General features: G+C 34.6%; 2 protein-coding genes across 2 annotated transcripts; one reads left to right on the top strand and one right to left on the bottom strand.

The window, feature by feature from the left end:
* Positions 1 to 953: 953 nt before the first annotated feature.
* On the bottom strand, positions 954 to 5707 carry LOC134281723 (uncharacterized). The gene is made up of 2 exons (XM_062764154.1): positions 5702 to 5707; positions 954 to 3038 (listed from the first exon to the last, which is right to left on the bottom strand). The coding sequence occupies exons 1-2, from the start codon at positions 5705 to 5707 to the stop codon at positions 954 to 956; spliced, it is 2091 nt and encodes a 696-aa protein (XP_062620138.1).
* A 12750-nt stretch (positions 5708 to 18457) lies between these two features.
* Positions 18458 to 19762, top strand: LOC134281721 (uncharacterized). The gene has a single exon (XM_062764153.1). The coding sequence runs from the start codon at positions 18458 to 18460 to the stop codon at positions 19760 to 19762; it is 1305 nt and encodes a 434-aa protein (XP_062620137.1).
* The last annotated feature ends 4973 nt before the right edge of the window (positions 19763 to 24735 follow it).

Raw genomic sequence — 24735 nt, 5'->3', positions numbered from 1 at the left:
ACATGTAATAAGTTATGACATACAATGGCATAAGTATCCAATTATAAAATATGGAAATACAAAAAAGGCATTTTTTAAATAAAATTGTATACGCAACATTGCTGTACATTGCGTGTCCAATATTTCACAAAGATCGTTTGTAAAAATGGATAATTACTATGTTTACATTTATGGATAGCACATTTATAGCTTAAATTGGTAATAATAATTGTTTGCATAAAGATTTAGCAATTATTTAAACAATAAAATGCTTTCTTTAGTTGAATGTTGCAGCTGTTGCAGAAAAAATACCAAACCCACGTAAGCGGGTTATGTAATTTTTTTCTGAAGTAGCTGCGACATTCATTCCCGTATTAACAACCAAAGAAAGCGTTTTATTGTCTTTATTTATATATGTTTATCATTTTAAAAAGGGTTAAAACAAATAATTATTGTATTAATGATGCGAACGTCTTTGTACGTTTTATTGATGGAACAGCCACTGATCACGAAATCTGTATAGTTGACATGCCTAGTGTAGATCATGCACTGATTAACGCAGTGGGTTTTCTTAACAAATAAAGGAAGAAATATTCAGTTGATGTAAGTATATAACGGTATCTACATAGAACGAATACACATATAAAACATTAGATAAAAAAAACCTTGCCTTTAAGTGACATAAATAATAATTGCGTTTTCTTATCATTTTATTATTTTATTAGTGAAACATTATATATGATTAAATATCAGATTAAATGTTTCATTTGTATACAGTTTTATTTTGAACTTTACCATTTGATTTGTATCTGGAGTTCAGTCGAAACACTAGTTTCCCCTGTTGACCGGTTACATCCCGCGCACGCTCTTTCTCATGACCGGAAAATCGAAATAATCCACAAGGTCATTTTACCTATCACAGAATCTGCAAAAATTTCCTTGAAAAGAAGCTATCAAATGTATTCTTTTGTTTGTCAGCAGTTTGCAATCGGTTCAAATTCACGTGCTACTTCAAGGTTTAGTCTAATAAGGACGTCATTGCCAAGATCATCATCGGATATCACGGTATGATTACGTGTGGTGGGTGTTTGCCAACTTAGTCCATCTTCATCAGGTATATCAGAATCATTGCTAGCCTCAATGTCAAGATCTTCGTCGGATATAAAAGTACCACCTCGCAAACTCGTACCAGCTCCTCTATTGGAAACAGTACCTCCGAGGAGGCTTTGCCAACTCAGACTTTCTTCATTGGGTATATCGGAAACTGTACTTGTTTTGAGCGTTCGCGAACTAACACTTTCTTTCTTTTGTACATCGGAATCAGTGTTGAGCAAACTCGAGTGCCAAATCACACTAAATGAAAGCCCAGATCGGGTATACCCTATATCTCTGTCAAAATCAGCGTAGCTTTGCCTGTTTATGGTTCTATATACATTCACACTGGTATTGCCCCATGATCCAACCAAAAGAAAGTGGGTTTCGTTATCATAACTTATACCTCGTGGATTGTATGTCATTTGTTGTTGCGTAAGTAAGTACATCAAGAAAATACCGTATTTATCAATTATCTGTACATTATTGGAGTTACCATCGCACACAAGGATATGTGACAACGCGTCAGTACAGATTCCATATGGTTCTAGGCAGTAACCCATCTGGGGACCTGTGTAGGAGAAGCGATATCTTCCGTTGCGATCCGTCACCACGACAGCATAACGGCCCCGGTCAGAAACAACTATATCTCCATTTCGGTTCTCCGTGATGTACGTGGGTTCAGTATACAGATCCTGGCCTATGGAATTGAATTGTATTGTCTGTACGGGTAGTCCTATGTCGTTATACCGTGTTACCATTGATGAACCTCTATCAGTACGGCACATCCCTACAAAAAGATCTTTACTGAATGGTGAGCAGTAAACACTTACTGGTATCCATTTTTCTGTGTACCCCCTTAATGTAGACTTTATTCCGTTATCCTTTGATAGTGTGATAATATTATAATGATCATCTATATAAATAAGATCACTGGTGATATCGACTGTGTGAAATCCTCCATAGTAACTTTTTATATCTGTCACTTGTTGCAATATTTCACCTGCATTGTTTATCAACTTGAGACTGTCATAATCACTGATCCAAACGTGGTCTGATGTCACGCAAGAAAGGTGCCTTACAAAACCAACGCCATTCACATTGATAGTTTTTTGTAACACAGGTGTGGACATTTGTTTGAATATAATTTCATTTTCAACTTGTCGTTTTATTTTCTCTGTGACGTGGATTTCTCTCAATATTTTTTTCAAATCATGCCTGTTAATTTCTTCAGTCAGCGAGGGTAAAACGCATTGGAGAGTGTCTTGTAGTTTCGGAAGATAGTTGATCTTGAGAAATGGCAGGAATTTTACCGGTTTGTTTGGTAATTCTTCAGATCTGTATTCACAGTGCTCAATGAAAATAACTTTTTTTCTCTTCTCTTTCAAAAACCTATAGATGAAACTTTTGTGTCCACTTTCAACATCAAATACGATAGAATCTATAAGGTTCTTTAATTTTTGGGCTCTTTCTAACATTCTAAACTGAAGCTTGACTACTGCTTTGTGACAAGATTCTAGATCAGTTATAATTTCTTTAAGAAGAAAACAGCTTTTATAGAGAATTTCACTCCTAATGTTTTGAATGGTTTTTCTGTGTTGTTGGCGGTTTGCCTTATATGATATTTGGATATCCAGTATTTGGTGATTTCTGTGTTCTGTACATTGAGAACAGACAGGAATTTCACATGACTTACAGAACATTTCATATTTTTCGTCTGGATGTCTCACACATGTCTCTTGTTTCGGAATATGTTCATATTTTTCACGATAAATAACAACATAATGGTCAATAAAATCTAGATCAGTAACATGTCCCTCTTTACACTGTAGACAAAAGTCTTGTTTACACGTGTTACAGTAGTATTCTGTGTACCCCTGACATTGAGAACACTGTCGTACTTTAAACTCGGTGCTTATTCCAGCACTTGTAAGGTAGAGGGTCACCAAAATTAGGAACACAATCTGCTGAAATAAAGAATAAATTCAATTGGTATATACTGGAATATACACTAATTTTGGTATATAGAATTAAGAAAAAATACTTACAATGAAGCTTGTTTCTCATTGTTTTTGAAGTTAATTTGGGGAAAAAAACTTAATTGAAACATGCATGGGAAATTGCGCCAAACCATGACAATCATAAATTCTAAACTCTACCTTGAATTTATTTTGTTGTAAGTCTATGTATGTTTATGCATGCTTGTAGATATTTTGAAGTACATGTATGCATTGGCAAGGCAATAGGTAATATCAGCATATGTTAAAGTTACTTCTATAACTAGCCAAAAAAGGATATTGTATCGATAGTATTGTGTGTGCTCACAGTTAATTTTTACATTTCCAGAACAATTTCCATTTCATTTTTTTTTTATCAAAAATAGCTTAAATAATTAAAAAGGTATCTTCAACATTTGATTTTTTTTATTCAGCAGAACGTATGCAACAATAATTCAAATTTTAAATATACATTTCATTAACAAAAAGGGTGAAGATAATGAACAGCGATCGATCTCAAATGTATTTTAACCCATTCATATCTGTGAAAGTGGTATAAACACGATCTTTATAATTTTCAGAGATGGGACCAGGTGCTTATATTAAACTATGGAGATTAAAAAAAACAGTATTCGAGCTCAAAAGTCAATTAAACATTACAAAATAGGAGCGAAGCAAAGACATACCTCCAAAACATTAGAGGTGGGATCAGGTGCCATGGAGGATTGAGCATTATCTGTCGACCGGTCACTTCTTGTCATTTTCGGGAAAATTCATGGACAACTCAGTGTGCAAATAATGACCTAACAATCAGTATGGAAAAAAGTCAGCATTTGACTTAAGGATAAGTTGTATTTGCTGACAAGGTCATTGCATCGAGCATAGAACTTACGAAATGCAGACTTTAAACAAGACTGCTGATAATTTTGCTTCATCAACTTGTTTGTCAATAACTTACCTCGTTTAAGAAATTGTTCAAAGAAATACCTATTCTCCAGCAAAATCAACGTACAAAATGCTGACAGTATTCTTAATTTGACATATTGTAGACAAATAGTAAGGAAAATTGATTGATTGATTGATTGATTGATTGATTGATTGATTGATTGATTGATTGATTTATTGATTGTATACTGTTTAACGTCCCTCTCCAGAATATTTCACTGATATGAAGACGTCACCACCACCGGTGAAGGGCTGTAAATTTAGGCCTATCCTTGGCACTAACGGCCTTTGAGCAGGGATGGATCTTTATCGTGCCACACCTGCTGTGACACGAGGCCTCGATTTATACACTCTCATACGAAGGACCGCTCCATTTAGTCGCCTTTTACAAGCAAGGGGGTACTGAGGACCTTTTCTAACCCGGATCCCCACGGGACGTTTCGAAAATTGAGAGAATTTATTGAGTTCGACCAGTATATTCAATTTCAGAACTCCTGGTTTTGTTTGTTTTTTTTACAGATCGGTGCATGCGGACTCTAAACATAGAAAAAAAACTTTAAATAGCATTATTCTGAAAATTATTTTACCTTTCATATCGTTTGTACGAAAGCCGGATAGGCTTATTTCTGAGAGGATGAAAAAAAAAATTCAACTCGAAATAACGAGTTAATTACAATTTGTTGTTGTTGTTTTTTTTTCTTCTTTTTTTTCTTTTTGCTGAGGTCATACATGTATGTTTATGTGTTAATCTATTTGGGAAAAATTCTTATAAATGTTATTTTGTCACAAATACTAGTTTTTTTTTTTTTGTTTTTTTTTTTTTATTAAATTTCTTCATTCACTGACACGAAAATCCATTTGTTGTTTATTTAGTCCAAATTTATCTAAACACGTCTAAGCTCAAAAATATAGATTTGTTTTACTCTTTAAAGAGTTGTCTACAAATAATTTTTTAAGCTTTATTTGAATTTTCATTATAAATACATTATGCTTTGAAAGAAATTAAATATTTAATTCAACTATTTATAAATGACACAATATTTTTCATCACATTACTTTTAAAAACCCTCGATGTTTTCTTTGAAAATTATTTTTTACAAATGATGTTCCTAGATCACCGTGCACAAAATCCAAAACGTGGAAAATTCCAAATTATTGTCACATGTCTGGTAACTGAATGGATATTTAACAGACGATGATATGCAGGCTATCAGTAAGTAAGTTTGATATTCTAGTTCAAAACATGACGAATGAGCATGTATTACATAAATTGCTATATTTTTTTGGCAAAGGCGAAAATGTTCATATTTTGTCAAAAAACATGCATAGGGTTCCTCTTTATTAATAAAAAACATGACGCCATTGAGTCAAATGCTGACTGAAGTTTTTATGACTAATTGCTAGTCCATTATCTATACACTAAACTGACGACGGATTTTTCCGTTATTTCTTGATCATGACAAAGAGCACACGGTGGGTGTGACAGATCAGCAGGGGATACTCACTCCTTCATGGCACCTGATCCCACCTCTGATGTTTTGGAGGTTTGTGTTTGCTCTGCTCCTATTTTGTATTGTTTTATAGACGGTTGAATATGTTCATTTCCAAATCCTTCTACTTAAAGTAGCACATCATATTTGTAGTTTTTACTATAGAAAAAGAACTTTCGGGGCAAACTAATAAATTACCCTCATGATAAATGGGATATTGTTTATATTTATGTTGCCAACTTCCGCAATATATGTAGCAGCTAGTAATATTGTTCAGTAGATTCGTTTCAGCAAATACAAAAGATCAATTTATCATTAAATTGAATGCCGACTGACATTTTATAATAACTTGTGAGACCACCATTTACCTATAGAATTGTGTATGAAATATTCTGTTCAATTTAATTATTTAGAATTTTATGCAGACCATAAGAAAACAATAAAACGTTGAACTTTTGATGGAGGACTCCAAACAGGATGGTATAGGACTTGGGGTATAGAGTCAAAAGCAAAAGCGTTAAATGTTCAAAGATCTAAAAATAAATCTCTAACGAACTCAGGTTACATAATTTGTGCTATCTTTTCAAAGTAACTTAGAGTGATTTTTTATGTAAGGAAAGTTACAATGTAAATACCTGGCCAATAAATTCCTACATGAAATTCGTTAGCTTTACAAATGAAAAATCGACAATTATGGCACCCTGCCATTGCGTTTTGTTATCAATTTTTAAAAGTTTGAAAACAATGTCCTTGACGGGTTTTTTGGATAAAGAATAAGAAAAGACTCGGTCACGTTTGTCATCAAATTTTTTTTTGATACAACGAGGTTGTTTATGTAACTCGGTGAGGGGAACAGAAACGCTGTGTTTTCCTCATATAAGAACGGAAAGGAGTAGTGGAATAATAAAAAAAAATTTATATAGTAATCGGTATGTCCTTCCGTCTAGCTTTATGTACGTCCGTCTGTTACGCTGTGGGATACCCATCTCTTAATCGCATCTACTCTCATACCACTGAAGAAAATGTAATGAAACGTTCCAGAATCTTTATTACATATTGCCTTTGTGCACCTCCTATTTTACTTTTTGATCTGTCATAAATTTTTGATTTTCCAGAGGAAAACATGGAAACTGTCATTATATTCATTTGGGAGGCGGGGGTACAGTGCAAGGAAATAATTTTGTTACATAAACCAGCATCAGGATAAGCATAGTAGCAGGGGCAGAGGATGCTCATTCCTGCATGGCACCTGATCCCACCTCTAATGTCTCGGAGGTCTGTGTTTGCTCTGCTACTATTTTGTATTGTTTTATGGACTTTGAAATTGAATTCTATTTGTTATCTTCATATCCATCTTCGATCTCGCATTGTGCAATTAATAATAAAAATTAAAAATACCACGAAAACGTATATACCAATAAAACACAAGAGGGGACGGTAATTCAAATGTAACTGAGAAATATATCACATTATTGGAATGTATTTTCAATTACTTGTAATTAGAAACAAACTTAATTACAACTACTTTTAATTACTTTGAAAAAATGCATTTGATTACAGTAAATTAAAATTACTTATTTTTATTACCCGATCCCTGATACAATTATGATAAAGAGATACTTTCGTTCCTTTTATCTTTCGCCTACATGTATAGTCATCTCAAAGTCGCTACACTGATTCGTCATCATCGGGCCATTGTTACAACGCGAAATGTAATAACAACGCAAAATGAAATATTTAAACCGGGATTACTGCATTTCACGGTATTACATTTTGCATACAAATCAACGCAGACTGTTACAACGCAAAATGCAACAGCACATTTTTTAGTATTATAACATTTTGTGTTATTATATTTTACGTCAAAATCAACGCAAAATGTTAATAAACAATGTAATAATCAAAGTTTATTATATTTTGTATTATTAATACATTTTGCGTTTTATCAGACCATTGTTTTATCGGACCACTCACCGTTAATTCAATTTTCGATAGTTCGATAGTGTTGGTCGTATCTGGATCTCATTGATTTCCACTACAAATACTGGATTCGAAAAGTTAAAATTTCGATAAAAAAAAATAACAGCATTACAATTTTGCAAGTTGTTTAATCGTAGCAATGCCTCCTTTGCAATCACTATGAATGCTCATTAGTTTATTTCAAACAAATAGTAGGCCATTTTTTTTTTAGATCTACTGATCAGAGAGCAGAAGAGCTTGTGCAATATTAAGGTTTCCGTCGTATATCTGTCTAGAAACTATTTTTCAAAGCGCTACTTCTGATTTCAATATAATTTGGCATAAAGTTAATTACACATAGATGCATCATTCTATATATCTGAGTTCGGATTTCAGTAATAAACAGTGTTGCCATTGTTACTTAAAATCAAAATATTATGAAAATTTTTCAAGACACTTAATGTTTTCATTTGATATCATTACAACTTGGCACACAAGTATATTGCTCTTAAATACATAATTCTTTATATCAACTTTTGAATTTGTTGAACGATGTTGCCATGATTACTAAAAATAGAAATTTCCTTAAAACCTTTTAAAACCCGACTCCTCCTACACTTTAGTCTTATTTCAGTATAACTTGGCACACAAGAGGACTATACTAAGATACAATATTCCGTATATCTGTTTTAAATTCGACAAATGGTGTTTCCACTGTTATTAAAATAGGAACATGTATCTAATTACTTCTAAAACGCTTCTCCTTCTTAGGTTTTGGTCTAATTTTAATATTACTTGGTAATATTGTAAGTAAAGTAACCTACACATTATTGTTTTTATTGTTTTCTGATTATGTTGAAATATGTTGCCATGGTAACTAAAAATTGTTAAATTCTTTTAAAAGGCTACTCCTCCAACAGTTTAAATTTGATTGCAATAAATTTTGCAAAAAAAAAGAAACTACACTCAGACAGGACCACTATTCTATTTATTGCTGTTGCAAAGGTTCGAGTCCAAGTGCCACTTTAATCTTCCTTTCTTATAAGTATAAACCAGTAGAGCTACAGTCTCCTCAAAGACTTTCTTTCCACAGTAAATTGTGTATGGATAACTTTTATAAGTTTTCATATTTCAACAAGGAATTATCAATCAGAAAATTGTATTAAAATTATATATAGTATATAAAGTATGAAAGTACAATTAGGTTCTGTACCCCTTTTGGAATGTACTTGATAGTAAGCTTTGTCCATTAATAAGAAAGATGAACATTCATATAACTGAAATTTAACTGCATTCTTCCTTTAAATGCATTGTCAACCAAGGTCTATTTCCACCAAAAATGCTCTGTAAAATCAAGAAGTAATCACTATACACACCTTTGCAAGTAATAAATCCATACTTTCCTCCAGAGAAATAAGCACTCTTAAACTTTGAGTTACATGTAAAAAAAAAACATCAAAACATACTTGTATTTGTATTGCTCTGTGAAACGGTTTACAGGGTTCTGCTCTCCGATTGCACATTAAATAGGTTATGTTATGTAAACACTGAACTTTTTACAGTTATTTTTGAGACAAATTTTCTCAACCATAAAAATACATGTTTAAACTAGTTGTACATGTAAGGACGACATCAACAGTTACAATCTGGAAATAGCTGAGAGACACCGACAATGTTTGCTATAAACAGGATTCATAAAGGGAAAAAACTAACATTGTCTTGACATGCATTTAGAATAGTTTCTAATCATTTTAAATTTTGGCAAAGTTCCTCCTAGAACCTTTAATGCTATAGCGTAATTTAAATTCATACAAGTGCAAAATTAATGTCATTTTTTAAAAAACTTGTAAAGAAGTAAATAAAAAAGAAGAGGGTAGAAGAAGACTGTAATAAGATCTAGTGGAAAATTTCACTTTCAGTAAAAACAAAACACAGCATTTCGTTAACCACATTAATTAGTGTTTCAATGCCATTTTATATCGCCTCTCGCCCATTCGGCCATGATGGAAGTGTAGTATGAAAAGAGAGATGCGACAAAACAGTAATCTGTTTTTATCACCTCATCTCATAAATTTTGCGCAAAAAGTTAGTTTCATTTATTGACAAAGGTAATTTTTTTACCTATTTTTAGTGATGAAAAAAGATGGCGATAAAGGAAAAGTGATGCACTTATTAAGACTGTTCACAATACAATTCGGTAAAAAGGCAGTCTCTGTGGATAACTGGGGGGGAGGGATGAAGGACCAGATGCCTATAAGGAGAGGCATCCTTGTCAACCGGAGACATTTATTGTGGATCCTCTCTTATGATCAGGTAAATAGTAATCAGTTATTAAAATTAGTTTAAAATTATTTCAGCAAAGATTAATGTCGGAATAACAGATTGATAAACGAAAAATTTAAAGCTGAACTGAATTTACTACCATTTTATTCTAACACTTTCGCTAGAGAAGGAAGGAAAGATGTTTCTAGGACGTTCTTTCGAAGAAAATACGTATAAATCAGGCAAATAATTAATCGACAAAAAGGTATTTCAATGTTGAAGATTTTCTCTATATATATATTTCGTCATTTTTACATTAATAAAATTGCATTACGATAACGTAATATAGCAAATTAAAATAAAAACGAATTATCCATTTACATGTTTGTAGCTGCAGAACTATAGCCTCCAAAAATATTTTGATAAATCAGATTCTGAAACTTCACCTTACTAGCAAAGATCATTGCGGGTTCGAGTAAATGTTAAACCAAGCCTCTTTCGTTACCCCTCACTAAAATATTGACAGTAGTGAAGGAAAAACTTTAAGAGCACTGTGCAACAATATTTTCAAGAAGTGAGGTGGAACAGATGTGAATACTCAAAAAAATCAAAAGAACTTTTGGACAATTTGAAATCACAAAAGTTTACCAAAACATCTGCAGCTCAAAAACTAACTACTTTTCATTTTATACACAACCATTCCCCACGTTAAATTAAAGTCCAGGCTTTTGGATATCATTGATAGCTACTTTTTCGATAAAAATGAAACTCGTAAATTTACTTACCTGATCATTAATCATTTACAAAATTATTTTATTATAAAACATTCTGATTGTGCACAATGCTACTCTGAAGTTGACATCAAGGATATGCTTGAATTTCTGATTGACACTATCTGTGTGATTTTGGAAACCCCCAGTATCTTGAAACAAACTTAGGCTTAAGTCAAAATTTCAGTCTTCTGTCAAATATTTATTATTCATTGAATAAATCTCTATAAATAAATAACAACACTTTTTCTAAAACAATATTGGGAGACATTTTGATTTTGGCCTGTTTAACTTCCACAATATTTTAGTACAGCAGAAAAAAAATTTGACTTAAGCTTAAGATGCTTCATAATCCTGGGGCACTCAACAATCCATTAGACAACTACTGGGTACCGTTTGCGCACCGTTATTAGCAGACCTATTTTTATATTAATATGAAGCAGAATCCGTGCGTAAAATAAGAAAACACTTTCTGTGGCCTTCAACTCGACATTTAGATATATCGATGACGTATAGTCAATTAACAATGGTCAATTCCATCCCTACGTCGATATGATATTACTGGTGAGCTTGAGATAAAAGATACCACAGAGTCTGACACATCTGTTTCATACTTGGATATTTTACTTGAAAAAGACGTTAATAGTAATCTAACAACCAAGCTATATGATAAACAAAAAGACTTCAACTTCCCTTACTTATGCAGCAATATACCTTCATTATCTGCATACGGAGTATATATATCTCAGTTGATTCGATACGCAAGATCATGATATACGTATGAACAATTTCTGAAACGTGGTAAATTATTGACAAGCAAGTTGATGAAACAAGATTATCAACTGTCTCGTTTTAAGTCATCATTTCGTAAATTCTATGGTCGATACAATAACCTTGTCTGCAAATACAATTCATCATTGAGTCAAATGCTGACTGAGGTTTTTCATACCAATTGTTAGTCCATTATTTAAACACTGAATGACATTATATCCCGATCATGACAAGGAGCACACGGCGGGTGTGACCGATCAGCAGGGAATGCTTACTCCTTCATAGCACCTGATCCCACCTCTGATGTTTTGAGGTCTGTGTTTGCTCTGCTCCTATTTTGTATTGTTTTATGGACTTTGAGATTGAATACTGTTCGTTATCTCCATATCTTTCTACTTGAAAATAGCACATCTTATTTGGAGTTTTTACTAGCAAAAGAACTTCATAGCAAACTAATAAATAACCCTTGTGATAAATGGCATGTTGTTTATTTTTCTGTTGCCATCTTCTCCAATATATGTAGCAGCTAGTAATATTGTTCAGTAGATTCGTATCAACAAAATATCAATTTATCATTCTGTTCTGTTATTTAAAATTTTATGTATAACAAAAGAAAACAATAAAACGTTGACCTTTTGAACAGACTGGTATAGGATTTCGGAGTATAGAGTCCAATGCAAAAGTGTCAAATGTTCATGGATCTCAAAATAAATCTCTAACAACTCAGGTTACATAATTTGTGCTACCTTTTCGAAGTAACTAAAGATTGTTCATATACGGAAAGTTAAAAACCAGACCAATAAATCCTTTAATAAAAATCGTTGGCTTTAAACATTAGAAGTCGACAATTATGGCACCTTGCCATTGCTTTTTGCTATCAAGTATTAAAAGTTTGAAACAACGTGTCCTTGACGGGTTTTTCAGATAAAGAATAAGAAAAGACTCGGTAACTTTTGCCATAAATATTTTTTTTTTTCGAATCAACGAGGTTGGATATATGTCGGTGAAAAGAACAGAAACTCGGGGTTTTCCACATATTCATTACCTAAGAAGGGAAAGGAGAAGAGGAATAATGGAGAGATTTTTTTCAATACAGGGTTTTATTTTCTTGTCGAAATGTCCTACATGTACTTTTATGTCTTTCATATTTTACTTTGACAGGAATACATATACTTTGAATAAAGTGTGTGCATGTCTTTAAAATCATTAATCGATGTATTCTCCTTGTATGCCCCCGTGTCATCATCGACAGTGCATGACCTACCAGTTTACATAGAAGTATGTTAAGTATTGAAGTTCAAATCTCCATTCAAGAAATTCAAATCTGGCCCCAGGATCATGAAACTTGAGTCAAATTTTCAAATGTCCGTAAAATGATTATTAATTATTGAACTGATGTAAAAATTGGCAAATATCGATATGCTTATGAATCAGAATTGAAATGCATTTCAATTTTGATCTGTTTGTCTTCTGTATAATTTTAGTATAAAATGAAGATTTTGACTTAAGCTTAAGATGCTTCATGATCCCGGGGCCTGGAGCAAAGAATACACAAATCTATAAAAAGAAACAGGTATTGGATGAAGTGCCATGAAGGAGTGAGTTTCCTATGACGATACGAAAATTTCAGATTTAAATCCCTGCATCTAGAATGTAACACAGCAACAATTTCTATCTTCTTCAGTTAGTCCTTTTTTCCTGGACACCAGAATACAGGCTTGGATCTGTAATTATGGATATTGCAAATCAGAGACTTTTTTAAACCGCCATGTTTTACAGAAGAAAATGCAGCTAAAACAACTCGGTTTTTTTGCTTTAACATCAATATGATGAGAAAGGAATTGACGCGGTTAATATAAGACATATTCATAAACAAAAAAAGTGTCCGGTATAACAAAACTCGGTTATAACGAATTCGCTGGACCTATGATATTAATTCGCTATATCCGTATAACCATTTAAGAAATTCGTTAAATTTACATAGCTGGGGATCCAATATGACTTCGCTATATCCGTGAATTCGCAATATCGCAATACTAAACGAGTTTTACTGTATTGAATTTAAAAATATTTCAAGTTGAGGAATTACGCCATGCATTTTCTACAGATATACATCGACTATTGCTTCCAAACCTTTTAATTACAGGGAAACTTTACATAGCCTAGATATCGAATATTTGAAATATAATCATCCTTCCGGTTCATGTTATTCACCTTACACGTTATCACTGGTGACATAAAGTAAAAAGTAAATTATAAGGACCCTAATAAAATCATTAATTTTAAATTAAAATTAAGGGAACCCTGATCTTTTTTCTACTGGCGTTATAATTTCATTATTAATTTGATTCTGTGGGAGATTTCGCCAGATGATGGGTCAAACATGAGCTTGGCATCCTCAAATTTGTATAGATTTATTTTTGTTCAAAACATGACCCCAGGGGTAGGATGGGGCTATAATTGGGGATCAAAGTTTTACATAAGGATATTTAGGAAAAATTTATTTTAAATTTCTCTCAAGAACAACAGAGCCATAATTGGTCATATTTATTGGAAGCATCCTAGGGTAGTGTAAATTCAATTTTCTCCAGTCATTACCCCAAGAGTAAGGTGGGGGCATAATCGGGGATCAAAGTTTTACACATGAATAAGTAGGGAAAAATCTTTTAAAATCTTCTCTAAAGATTTAAATCTAAAACTGGTCATATTTATATGGATGCAGTGTAGATTCAATTTTTTAAAATCATGTCCCCAGGAGTAGGGGGACAATGGGTGATAAAAATTTTGCATAGAAAAAAAATTAAAATTCTTCACAAATACAGAAAAGTCATGATTGGTCATAATATAAAAGCATCCTTAGGAAGTGTAGATTCAAGTTTATTCAATTCATTACCACAACCACTCCCTCCACCACCACTTTTATTTATTTAAAATTTCAAATACTAAACTGATTTCTGCTTTTTTCCACCCAAATTTCTCGGGTGAGTGATATGACCCCTGTGTCTGTTGTTTTTGTTTTTTTCGTTAAACGTCCCTTTTGAGAAATATCACTCAAATTGAGACGCCACCACTTGCCTGTAGACAGTTGCAAATTTTGTCAAACGCGGTACTTACGAACATTGAAGGATCTTTTTCTTGCCAGCAGCTTCTGGGACCTCGGTTTCATCCAAAGGACCGGTCTCCACGTCCAACATTGGGATTCAAACCCGCGATCAATTCCTTAATTTATGACAGTAAAGCAGATGCCCTAAGTAACCACTGCGTCGTGCGGGTGACAAGAGTATTTTTCTTTCAATGATTGATTAATTGGTTGGTTGATTGATTAATTGATTAATTGTATGTCGATTAACGTCTTTCGAGAATATATATATTTTACTCATATATATATATATATATATATATATATATATATATATATATATATATATATATATATATATATATATATATATATATATATATATATATATATATATATATATATATATATATATATATATATATATATATATATTTTTTTTTTTTTTTTTTTTTTTACACAATTTAAAATGAATCTTTGCTTTAGTGAAACTGAATGGAGCTTTTACAAATGAATAGTGTGCTATTAGGATCGGGCTCGGGAAACCTAACCAGGTTGTGGTTGCTTCCGTAATAGCAGAAGCCAAAGAACTGCTGCAAAACTATACTGTAAGTTTAAGTATCACAGTCAAGCATTTTTCTTTAATTTTCACATTTCATTTGTAATTTTATTTCGAAAAGCATTTTGAAGAATAGAAATACATGTATAATATGTTGACGGTGCGACCGTTAGAGTGAGCGCAAACTCTTCTATTGTTTGGATTTCGATCGGGCTCGTCAAACCGCACTTGCCATTTGGTGTGTCTAGACTCTGACGTCACATGACGTATGTAAGTCGCAATATACCGAGAAAAAGCCTGAACAGTGCTGAAAGTTAATGAAGAACGTTTTGTTTTCTATTTATCTTCAATATATATCCATTAAGTCAAGGCGAGTAAACTTTTTGTTGAAGATTTGCCGTGATTCTTGCGAGAACGTAGCTAAAACAAGTGATGTATTGTGGGTCCAAATTACTGCATCAAAAAATTCTGTCGAATGAATGTGCATAGTCCGAATTTTCTCTTCGCACAGGTGTTGCTTTAAGAGCTGCGCTCGCTATTAAAATTATTAATCAATGAGACAAAAGGATATCGTCTGCATTGATAAATTAAAGAGCCAGCAATTTTTTTTTTTACAAATTTCCAAGATGCATACATTTATTCTAAAACGTGCAAGTAACGAAAATTTACAAATCTGCAGCTTTTGCTTTGCAGTTAAAGAACCAGGCCGAGTCTGATTCGAATGCGCAGGACTTTTTACAGTTTCTTAATTTCATGCAGAGAAATATACAAGCAATGTAAACATTGCTATTTTGCCAAAAAAATCATATGCACCGATAATTCATCCGCACTGATAAATATTTATTCCGTTATAAGGCAATTCATGGGGCATTTGGGCTTTGAAAAAGTAAACTTAGTAATTAATTACAAGACCAACCTAGATGGTGAATTTTTTTTTTTTTTTTTTTTTTTTTTTTTTTTTTTTTTTTTTTTTTTAAATTTCACATTTTGATGCCTTTTTACGATAACTTTAATCTACTTGAATGAAAAAGAATCCTATAGGGCAGAAATACAACAAATATGAAAACATGTGATAATTTGGCGCTTTTCCAAAAAATTCTCAAAGGTTCCAATAGTAAACTTTGACAACTTTTGAAATAGCCCCCTAAGAAATCGGGATGATTAATATGCGATTTTTTAATCTTAAAACAATTAATATAACAGTGAAAATTAATTACCAAAATATTATCAAAATCCCTAGGGCAGAAATTATTAGACTCGGCCTCGATAGATGAAATTAGCAAAAGTTACATTGTTGTCGTGTGGAATATTACATAGATAAAAATTAAAATCCTGTTTTCCATGCGGACTCGTTTTGACGACTTGGAGGTTCTCCCAGGGAGGTATAAATGTGACGTCAGCGGTGTTGGAATGATGGTCAAGAAGGAGAGTGAGCTCCCTTTGTGGTGGAATCCCGCCTTACAGAAATATTACCTGTCTGGAAAATACAACGACTGAGAAAATAACCCAAAGATACAGCAGTAAGACTTTAAGAATTTATCATTCAGTCAAATGCTGACTAATGTTTTTCAAACTCATTGTTAGTCCATTATTTATACACGGAATTGACGACGGATTTTTCCTTTATTTCCTGATCATGTGACCGGTCAGCAGGAGATGCTTAATCCTCAATGTTCTGGAGGTTTGTGTTTCCTCCGCTCCTGTTTTGTATTGTTTATGGACTTTTGATTTTGAATAGTGTTTCATATGTATTTCAAAGTGTTTACTATTGTTTAATGTTTACTATTCATATGTAACCAGGGATATGTATTATTTAATGCCATACTATACTTGCGCTGCGTATATGTGAGAATGTGGTATGAAAGACTTTGTGTGAATGAAGTAGTTATTTTTAGACACTAGACGGACAGTCACATGACTTTATCCCATTCACCAAACTCCCGCTTTCACGCACTAACATCGGGCACTCTTAGCCTAGCCGTCAAACTGGTTAGATGTCAATAACAGACAGTAATATTTGTAAATCCCTGTGTGTGTCCCGGTAAGAAATCTATTCTAAAGTAAAGTCTATTATGTTTTAATTATCTGTCTAAATGTCTGTCTATGTGTCGTCTATATCTTGTGTGTAATTGTAACATTTCAGGTTTTTGACGTTTTATTTCTACGCTTAATAAATTAATTGTTGCACCTGAACCAGATGTTATTTCTGATGTGCTACCACTGGCTACAAATGGCGCCCACGTTGGGACTCGAACCCAAGACCCTCAAATTGCCAGGAGAGCGCTCTATGCACTACAGTGATTCTTGTGTGTGTCCCGGTTTTTTTTTTAGGTTTATTTTAACGTAAATAAATTGTTGAACCTGAACCAGATGTTATTTCTGATGTACTACCACTGGCTACAAATGGCGCCCTCGCAATTCTAATAAACCGGGACATCACACCACAGCTTTATTTCCTTGGAATCTCAATCCCCGGGGGACGGACAAATTGAGACGAGGACCGTGGCTAAGACGAACCGGAGCGGTGACTTATTTTCACGCCAGCATCTATTATGCAAAGCCAAATGAAGAGGTGATTCTGTGTGTTTGTGTGTCTGTGCGTTTATTCCGTTATTTCCAAGGAACAAAGAGTGAAGCAGTTTGTCAAATTTTCGACGTGTTCAATGTTACACCAATGGCGGGAACACGCACGGATCCAAAGACGCGGCGAACCACGTGACCCGCATGAACCCATGTTGATCCGCGAGGAGACTCGAAAGTAATCTACGAGGCCTCAGGTACTGTGAAATTCAGTGTTTATTTGTTCTGATGATGTGAATACAAGTAGTATTTGTGTTGTATTTGTGTCTGTATTTGTGCTGTAATAGATTGAATTTGTTCTGTCATTTTGTCATAAACTTGCATAGGGAATTCCCGAGTTTATGTTTAGATCTAAAGGTAGAACAACCGGAACCTGTAATTGTGTAAACAGCTGATCGATCAATTTTGTTTTTCGATTTGTTTATTTTCAATTTTGTTTAACATTTGAACTTTATTTTTTCTCTTTGATGTTTATAAAAGTAATTTTTTTTTTAATTCAGGCCTGCTATTTATTTACTTGTAAGGTTATTTGTTTATTTTTGTTTTGATTTTTTTTTTCGGAAAAGTTGTAAAGTTTATTTTTTCTGTTTTGGAATTGAATTTTATTTGTGTACTTTTGGAAATTGATTATACCGGGAATTAGTTAAAAAAATCTTTGTATTAGAAATTAGGTCATCATTTCTTTGCACTTCCCTTGCATGCAACTAACCTTTGCACTGACATGGCAACCTTGACCTTTATTGACAGATGTGCATGAGTGTTACTTTGTCTGAGTGTTTGTGTGTGCTTGCCAATGAAATTTTCATGAGCTTTGCATATCTGCGCTGCGTTTTTATGAATTGATATAACAGGTGATTACAGGTTACTTGTACTTTATCAAGTTTATTACTTGTAAGTGATACATTTGAGTGACCATTAGATTTTAGCGTTATTGAAAGTTTGTTTGACTTGTGTACAAAGTTGAAGAGTCTGAAATGGCAGATAAGGTTGAAGAGTCTAAGAAGGTAGATAAGGTGTCTGAAAAACTCAAGAAGTTACTTGATAAGGCTAAAGATGAGGGTGGTTCATTGCATGAGGAAAGTAAGTTGGACTTTGCAGGTGTTTCAGAGGCGGATGTTCCAAAAACAAGTACTCCTGTTGTTAGTAAAGATCAAAAGCCATTAATGTTCCCCAATGCTAAAACTTCTGAACCATACCAATTCCCACCCCCTCCCAGTGTACCTGACATTGGTAAAGGTGACCCCTATGGTGAGGTTAAATGTAAGAGTTTCAGTGGTTTACCCCCTCAAAGCAATCCCTTTAAAGTAAATCAAGAAGGGAACACATCCCATTTTTATGAGGTAACACATTCTCAAATCCCTAGAATTCCCCAGTTTTCTGGAGATGAACCCCCACAAAAGGGTGATGTTACGTATAGAGAATGGCGATATGAGGTTCAGTGTCTAATGAATGATTCTGAAATAAAAGAGACAGTAATTATTCAGAGTATCAGAAGATCTCTGCGGGGTACAGCTAAAACCATGCTTATTCCTCTCGGTGAAAAAGCTAGTGTACAAGAAATACTTGATAAACTAAAAATTTTATTTGGTGAAGTGTCAAATAATGCTATGATCATGCAAAAGTTCTTTAATGCATATCAATTTCAGGGAGAGTGTGCGACATCTTTTGGGTGTAGGTTAGAAAGCATGTTACAGAATGCAATTGACAATGGTTATTTGAACAAATCATCTAAGAATGATTTACTCCGTCATAAATTCTGGACTTCGTTGAGTTCTGATCGGTTAAAATCACAAACGCGTCATAAGTACGATACATTTAAGAACTATGATCAGCTTTTACTTGAAATTAGAAGGGTTGAGAAAGAAATTATGATCAACAAAAAGAGTTCAGAAAAGGTGAGTCAAGGTGTTGATAAAAATCCCAGGTTACATCAACATGGTATAGCAGTAGAAAGTGAAGCTGAGGAAAGAATCAACAAGAGAATTCAGAATTTACAGACAGAGTTAGAGGGTAAGATTGAGGATAAGTTAAGTCAGATTTTGATGAAACTTGATGCACCTAAAGTTGACTCTAGACAAGATTATAGTAGAGGGAGAGGTAGCTTCAGAGGAAGACAAAGTACTAACCGAGGAAGAGGTGAGTATTTTAGGGGACATTCTCACAGTAGTGACTCCTACAGAGGAAGTCGGGGAAACCAGAGAGGTCAGTATAGAGGATATGTTAAGTCCAAGGGACAATATCATAGTTCAGGGGCAGAGAAGCAGGACCCAAACTTTTAGTGGTCTCTACTAGTGGCCAAGGAGAGACCAGTGTACTCAGAGGTAATGGCCAACAAATTAAATGTGACATGATTGGTGAGTCAAATGAAGTTGAAATTGTGTTACAGGGTGTGACTATGTCATAGGGTGTAACTTCTCTAATTAAAGTCACAATACGTGGATACGTCTATCTCCAGACCAAAACACAAACAGCTCACTAGTTCATGTATATATATTTTAATAATGATTTTTCAAATGGAATTATGGCATGGTATATATATCATCAATGGTGGTCTACAATAAATATGAATACCTTACGTACCGTTCATTCACACATTAAACATTTAACTGAAATTTCTATCAAGTATTTAATTCATAATTTAATTTACTGATTATAAAAAAGTTTAATTAAAATAACTTACCATGTAGACATAATTTAACACTCTTATTTATATAAGGTTAAGTTACAAACGTAAGTCCGTAGTAACGTCTGTCTCTGCGAGGGTTTTCATCAGAAGTGATAAAAATATTATTTCATGCAAGGGTTACTAAAATTCGCGCCAGCCATGCGCAGTGACTGGAAAAACCAGTCAAACACACCCATACGCATTCCATACTCACCGTATGACATCAGAGGTCATGAACTTTCACACCATGAATGAATGAATGAATGAAATGACGCATACGCAAATTAAACCATAGTAAATAGTAAATAATGATCCTGTGACAACTATGAATGCTTTATTAGACAGTGGGTCTATGATTACAACATTGTCTGATAAAGAGTACAACAATCTTCTTGACAAACCAGAGTTAAAGAGTTGTTTACCCTTGGACTGCAAATATCTGTAGCGGATGGTTCAGTTCTGCAGTACAAAGGTTACATTGAGTGTACAATCAAGTTACTTGATATTGAACTATTTGTTCCAATTGTGATAGTACCAGATACAGAGTTCAACACATACTGTCCTGTTATTGTTGGGACAAATATTTTGAGAATATGTAGGGATTATTACTCGCATGTGTCTTGTCAGTTACCTGATGCGTGGCGATTGGCTTTTGACAATACACAGTGCAAGTCATATTGTGTCAAGACAACAACCAAGAAAAACATTACTATAGAACCATATCAGTCGCTTGTCAATGGAATAGTAAGAGGTGTTGACAAAAATATTTCTACTTTAGTGACTGAGAATTCTCAGAGTAATGACAGTTATGCAGTGTGTCCGAGAGTTGTCACTTTGTCACCAAATACTGTCAAACCCAAAGTCAGAGTCAAGGTGTGCAATATTTCAGCGAAACCTATTACTCTGAGACCCAATTCAATACTTTGTTCTCTACAGGAGGCAAAAGTTATTGAAAGTGGGAGTACCCTAACGGGGAATAACTCTCAGTCAGATAATGTGAGTCCTATAGAGTTGGGTGTGAAAGTAGATAAGACTTCATTATCAGAACCACAGTATAAAACTGTAAACCAATTACTGACAAAGTACAGTCATGTTTTCTCCAGAGGTCCATGGGATCTAGGGAAGAATGACTTGGTTGGATACTTAGTATCAAACTTGAAGATGAGACTCCATTTAAGTTACCTTACAGGAGAATACCTACTGTTATGTATGATGAAGTGAGACAGCATATCAAAGAAATGCTAGAGGCAGGTGTGATAAGAGAATCCCACAGTAATTATAGTTCTAACGTAGTCTTAGTTAGGAAAACAGACGGTTCTCTTCGTTTTTGTATTGATATGCGCGTTTTGAATTCAAAGACTCGTAAAGACTGTTACATGCTACCGCGCTTTGACGATGTCATTGATACACTGAGTGGTGCCAAATACTTCAGTAAATTAGACTTGCGGTCAGGATACTGGCAGGTGGAGATAGAGGAACAGGACAAACACAAAACAGCTTTCTCAGTAGGTAACTTTGAATTTTACGAATGAAATAGAATGTGTTTTGGCTTGACAATTGCTCCAGCAACGTTTCAAAGACTAATGGAGAAATGCATGGGTGAAATTCATCTCAAAGAGTGTTTGATTTTTCTTGACGATATTTTGATTTTTTCCAAAACTTTCGAAGAACATTGTAAACGTTTAGAAAGAGTGTTTCAGAGATAAGAAGAACATGGCTTAAAACTTAAACCTTCAAAATGTGAATTCTTCAAACAGTCTGTTACATATCTTGGACATATCATTTCAGAGTCAGGAATTTCCACAGACCCAGAAAAAGTTGCTGCTGTTGCGGAATGGCCAACACCTACCAATGTTAAGGAGCTGAGACAGGTTTTTGGGGTTCATTGGCTACTACCGGCGATTTGTGAAGAACTTTGCCAGTATCATTGCTCCATTGAACAACTTGTTGAAAGGCCATGAGACCAAAACTGGTAAAAAGCAGAAGGAACTCAATAAACCAATCTCCAAGAAGAAACCAGTACCGTGGATTTGGACAGAAACAGGAAAAGGCTTTCCGTGACATCAAGGAAAAATTGACAACACCACCAGCTATCTTAGGATATACAGAATACAACAAGCCTTTTATACTACATACTGATGCCAGTTCCAAAGGCCTAGGAGCAATCCTGTATCACGTGCAAGGAGGTCAAAAGAGGGTGAAAGCGTACGCAAGCAGAGGACTGAGACCCAGTGAGAAGAACTACCCTGCACATAAGCTAGAGTTCTTGGCGCTTAAGTGGGCGGTTTGCGACAAGCTACACGACTACTTGTTCGGAAATCAGTTTGAAGATATAACGGACAATAATCCGCTTACTTACATATTCACCAAGGCCAAGCTTGATGCAACAAGTCAGAGATGGGTAGCCAGCCTTACTAATTACAACTTCTAGATTTCATACAGGAGTGGAAACTTAAATACAGATGCTGATGGTCTATCCAGGAAACCAGTTGTTTTTAAGGACACAGTTAAGGCTCTTTGTAATGCTGCTTCAGTACAGATACCATGTTGCCAGAGTGTTTCCGAGGAAGATGCCCCTCAAGCGGCCGATGAGGAGATTTTTCCCTGCGACACACTCAGCAGTCATGACTGGATAGAAGAACAATCCAGGGATCAAGCCATCAACAGAGTTCTACAGATCCTGAAAAACGATTTCAGACCCAGGGGAGGAAATATACGGAAAGAATCTCCAGATGTACAGAGGTATGTGAGAATCTTTAAGAAGCTGCAAGTGGTAGATGGAGTTCTTTGTAAAACCGCTTTCCAGGATGGTAAAAGATCTTTGCAATTAGTTGTGCCAGCGAGTTTTAGATCAGTCGCATTACAGGGAATTCATGATGATGTAGGTCATCCAGGTAAGGATAAGACCCTTTGGTTAGCCAGACAGAGATTTTATTGGCCAGGCATGGAGAATGACATCACTAGGAAGGTAGAGACCTGTAATAGATGCATATGTAGTAAAACACCTGTGAGACCTGCAGCAGAACTTATACCGATTGTGACGACAAGACCCATGGAGTTAGTTTGCATTGATTTTCTGAGTTTAGAACAATCAAAAGGAGGCTTTGAGAGTATTTTAGTTATAACGGACCATTTTTACCAGATTCGCTCAAGCCATTCCATGTAAAAATCAAACTGCTCATACTACAGCTAAAGCTTTATTTGATAAGTTCTTCCTACATTACAGCTTTCCTGAGAAATTACACAGCGACCAGGGACGTAACTTTGAGTCGAAAGTAATCCAAGAACTCTGCAAACTCCTAGGAAGTAAGAAAACAAGGACTACGCCGTATCACCCGATGGGAAATGGCTCAGCTGAGCGATTCAACCAAACACTCATCAAGATGCTCTCAACACTCAACGAGAAGCAGAAGTCAGACGGCAAATCCCATGTTGCTCCACTCGTTCAAGCCTACAATGCGACCAGAAATGATGCAACGGGATACACTCCACACTACCTGATGTTCGGTTGGCAACCTAAGCTTCCCATAGATGTATTCTTTGGTATGGACTTGGAACATGAGATAGGAGATCACCATGGTTATGTTGAGAAACTTAAGGACAGGATGGTGTCAGCTTATAGACATGCCTCTCGAGAAGCTAGGAGAATATCTGACAAAAACAAGAATAAGTATGACCAGAGAGTAAGGTTTCGTAATCTGGAGATTGGAGACAGTGTCCTTGTGCGGAAAGTAGGATTAAAGGGAAAGAATAAACTAGCTGACAGATGGGATTCAGAAGTTTATGCTATCACAGAAATTCCCAATCCCGAGATCCCTGTTTTCAGAGTGAAGAGTACATCAGGACGAGCCACAAAGACACCCAGTATGTGACAGTGATGAACCTGTTGTTAATAGGACACCTGTGACAAGAAGAAATAAGAAGCATAGGAATTCTGATGAACTTCCAGAGTCCAATTCTGAGAGTTCGGACGATGAAGTCACAATTGAAGTGAAATCAAGGATACCTAGAAATAGAGATGAATTCAGCAAAGAATTATCAGATCAGCACAGTATATCAGGATCTAAAGTCTCTAGTGTATCATATGATACTAATCAAAATATTTTTTCTTCATTTCAGAATTCAAGTCCTTCATTTCAGAGTGTGAGTTCTCCCAGACAGTCAACTTACACCAGTGTTTCAGACAGCCGTAGTACCAGAGCTTCTGTGAGCGGTCCACATAGTCAGTTTATTTCAGACCAATCACAGTCGCCTTTACCGATTTTGCCTAGACGGTCGACCAGAATGAAAAAATTCCCAGATCGGTATGGGGAATGGATAACGTAAACGGTTTTTTTATTATATTGCTTTATGCAGAGAACCAATTTTTATGCCAAAAACTGCTTTTATGCCGAAATGTTTTTATAATGCAGTTTACCCGGGATTTTAATAAATTAAAATAAAACAAAAAAAATATCATTATAATGACCATATTCATTATTCCCCTAATCCTTAAACTCGTTGTATATAATAACTTTGACATAAGTTTGTGTCTTGTGTTGATGGGATTAGCTCTTAAAAGTTGTAAAACTTAAATGAGGTATATTG

Source organism: Saccostrea cucullata, unplaced genomic scaffold, assembly GCF_032062105.1.
Source record: "Saccostrea cucullata isolate Sc308-1 unplaced genomic scaffold, CSIRO_AGI_Scuc_v1 ctg398, whole genome shotgun sequence".
NCBI lineage: Eukaryota > Metazoa > Mollusca > Bivalvia > Ostreida > Ostreidae > Saccostrea > Saccostrea cuccullata.
Note: the sequence above shows the minus strand (reverse complement) of the source record. Positions and strands in the feature narration are given on the sequence as shown.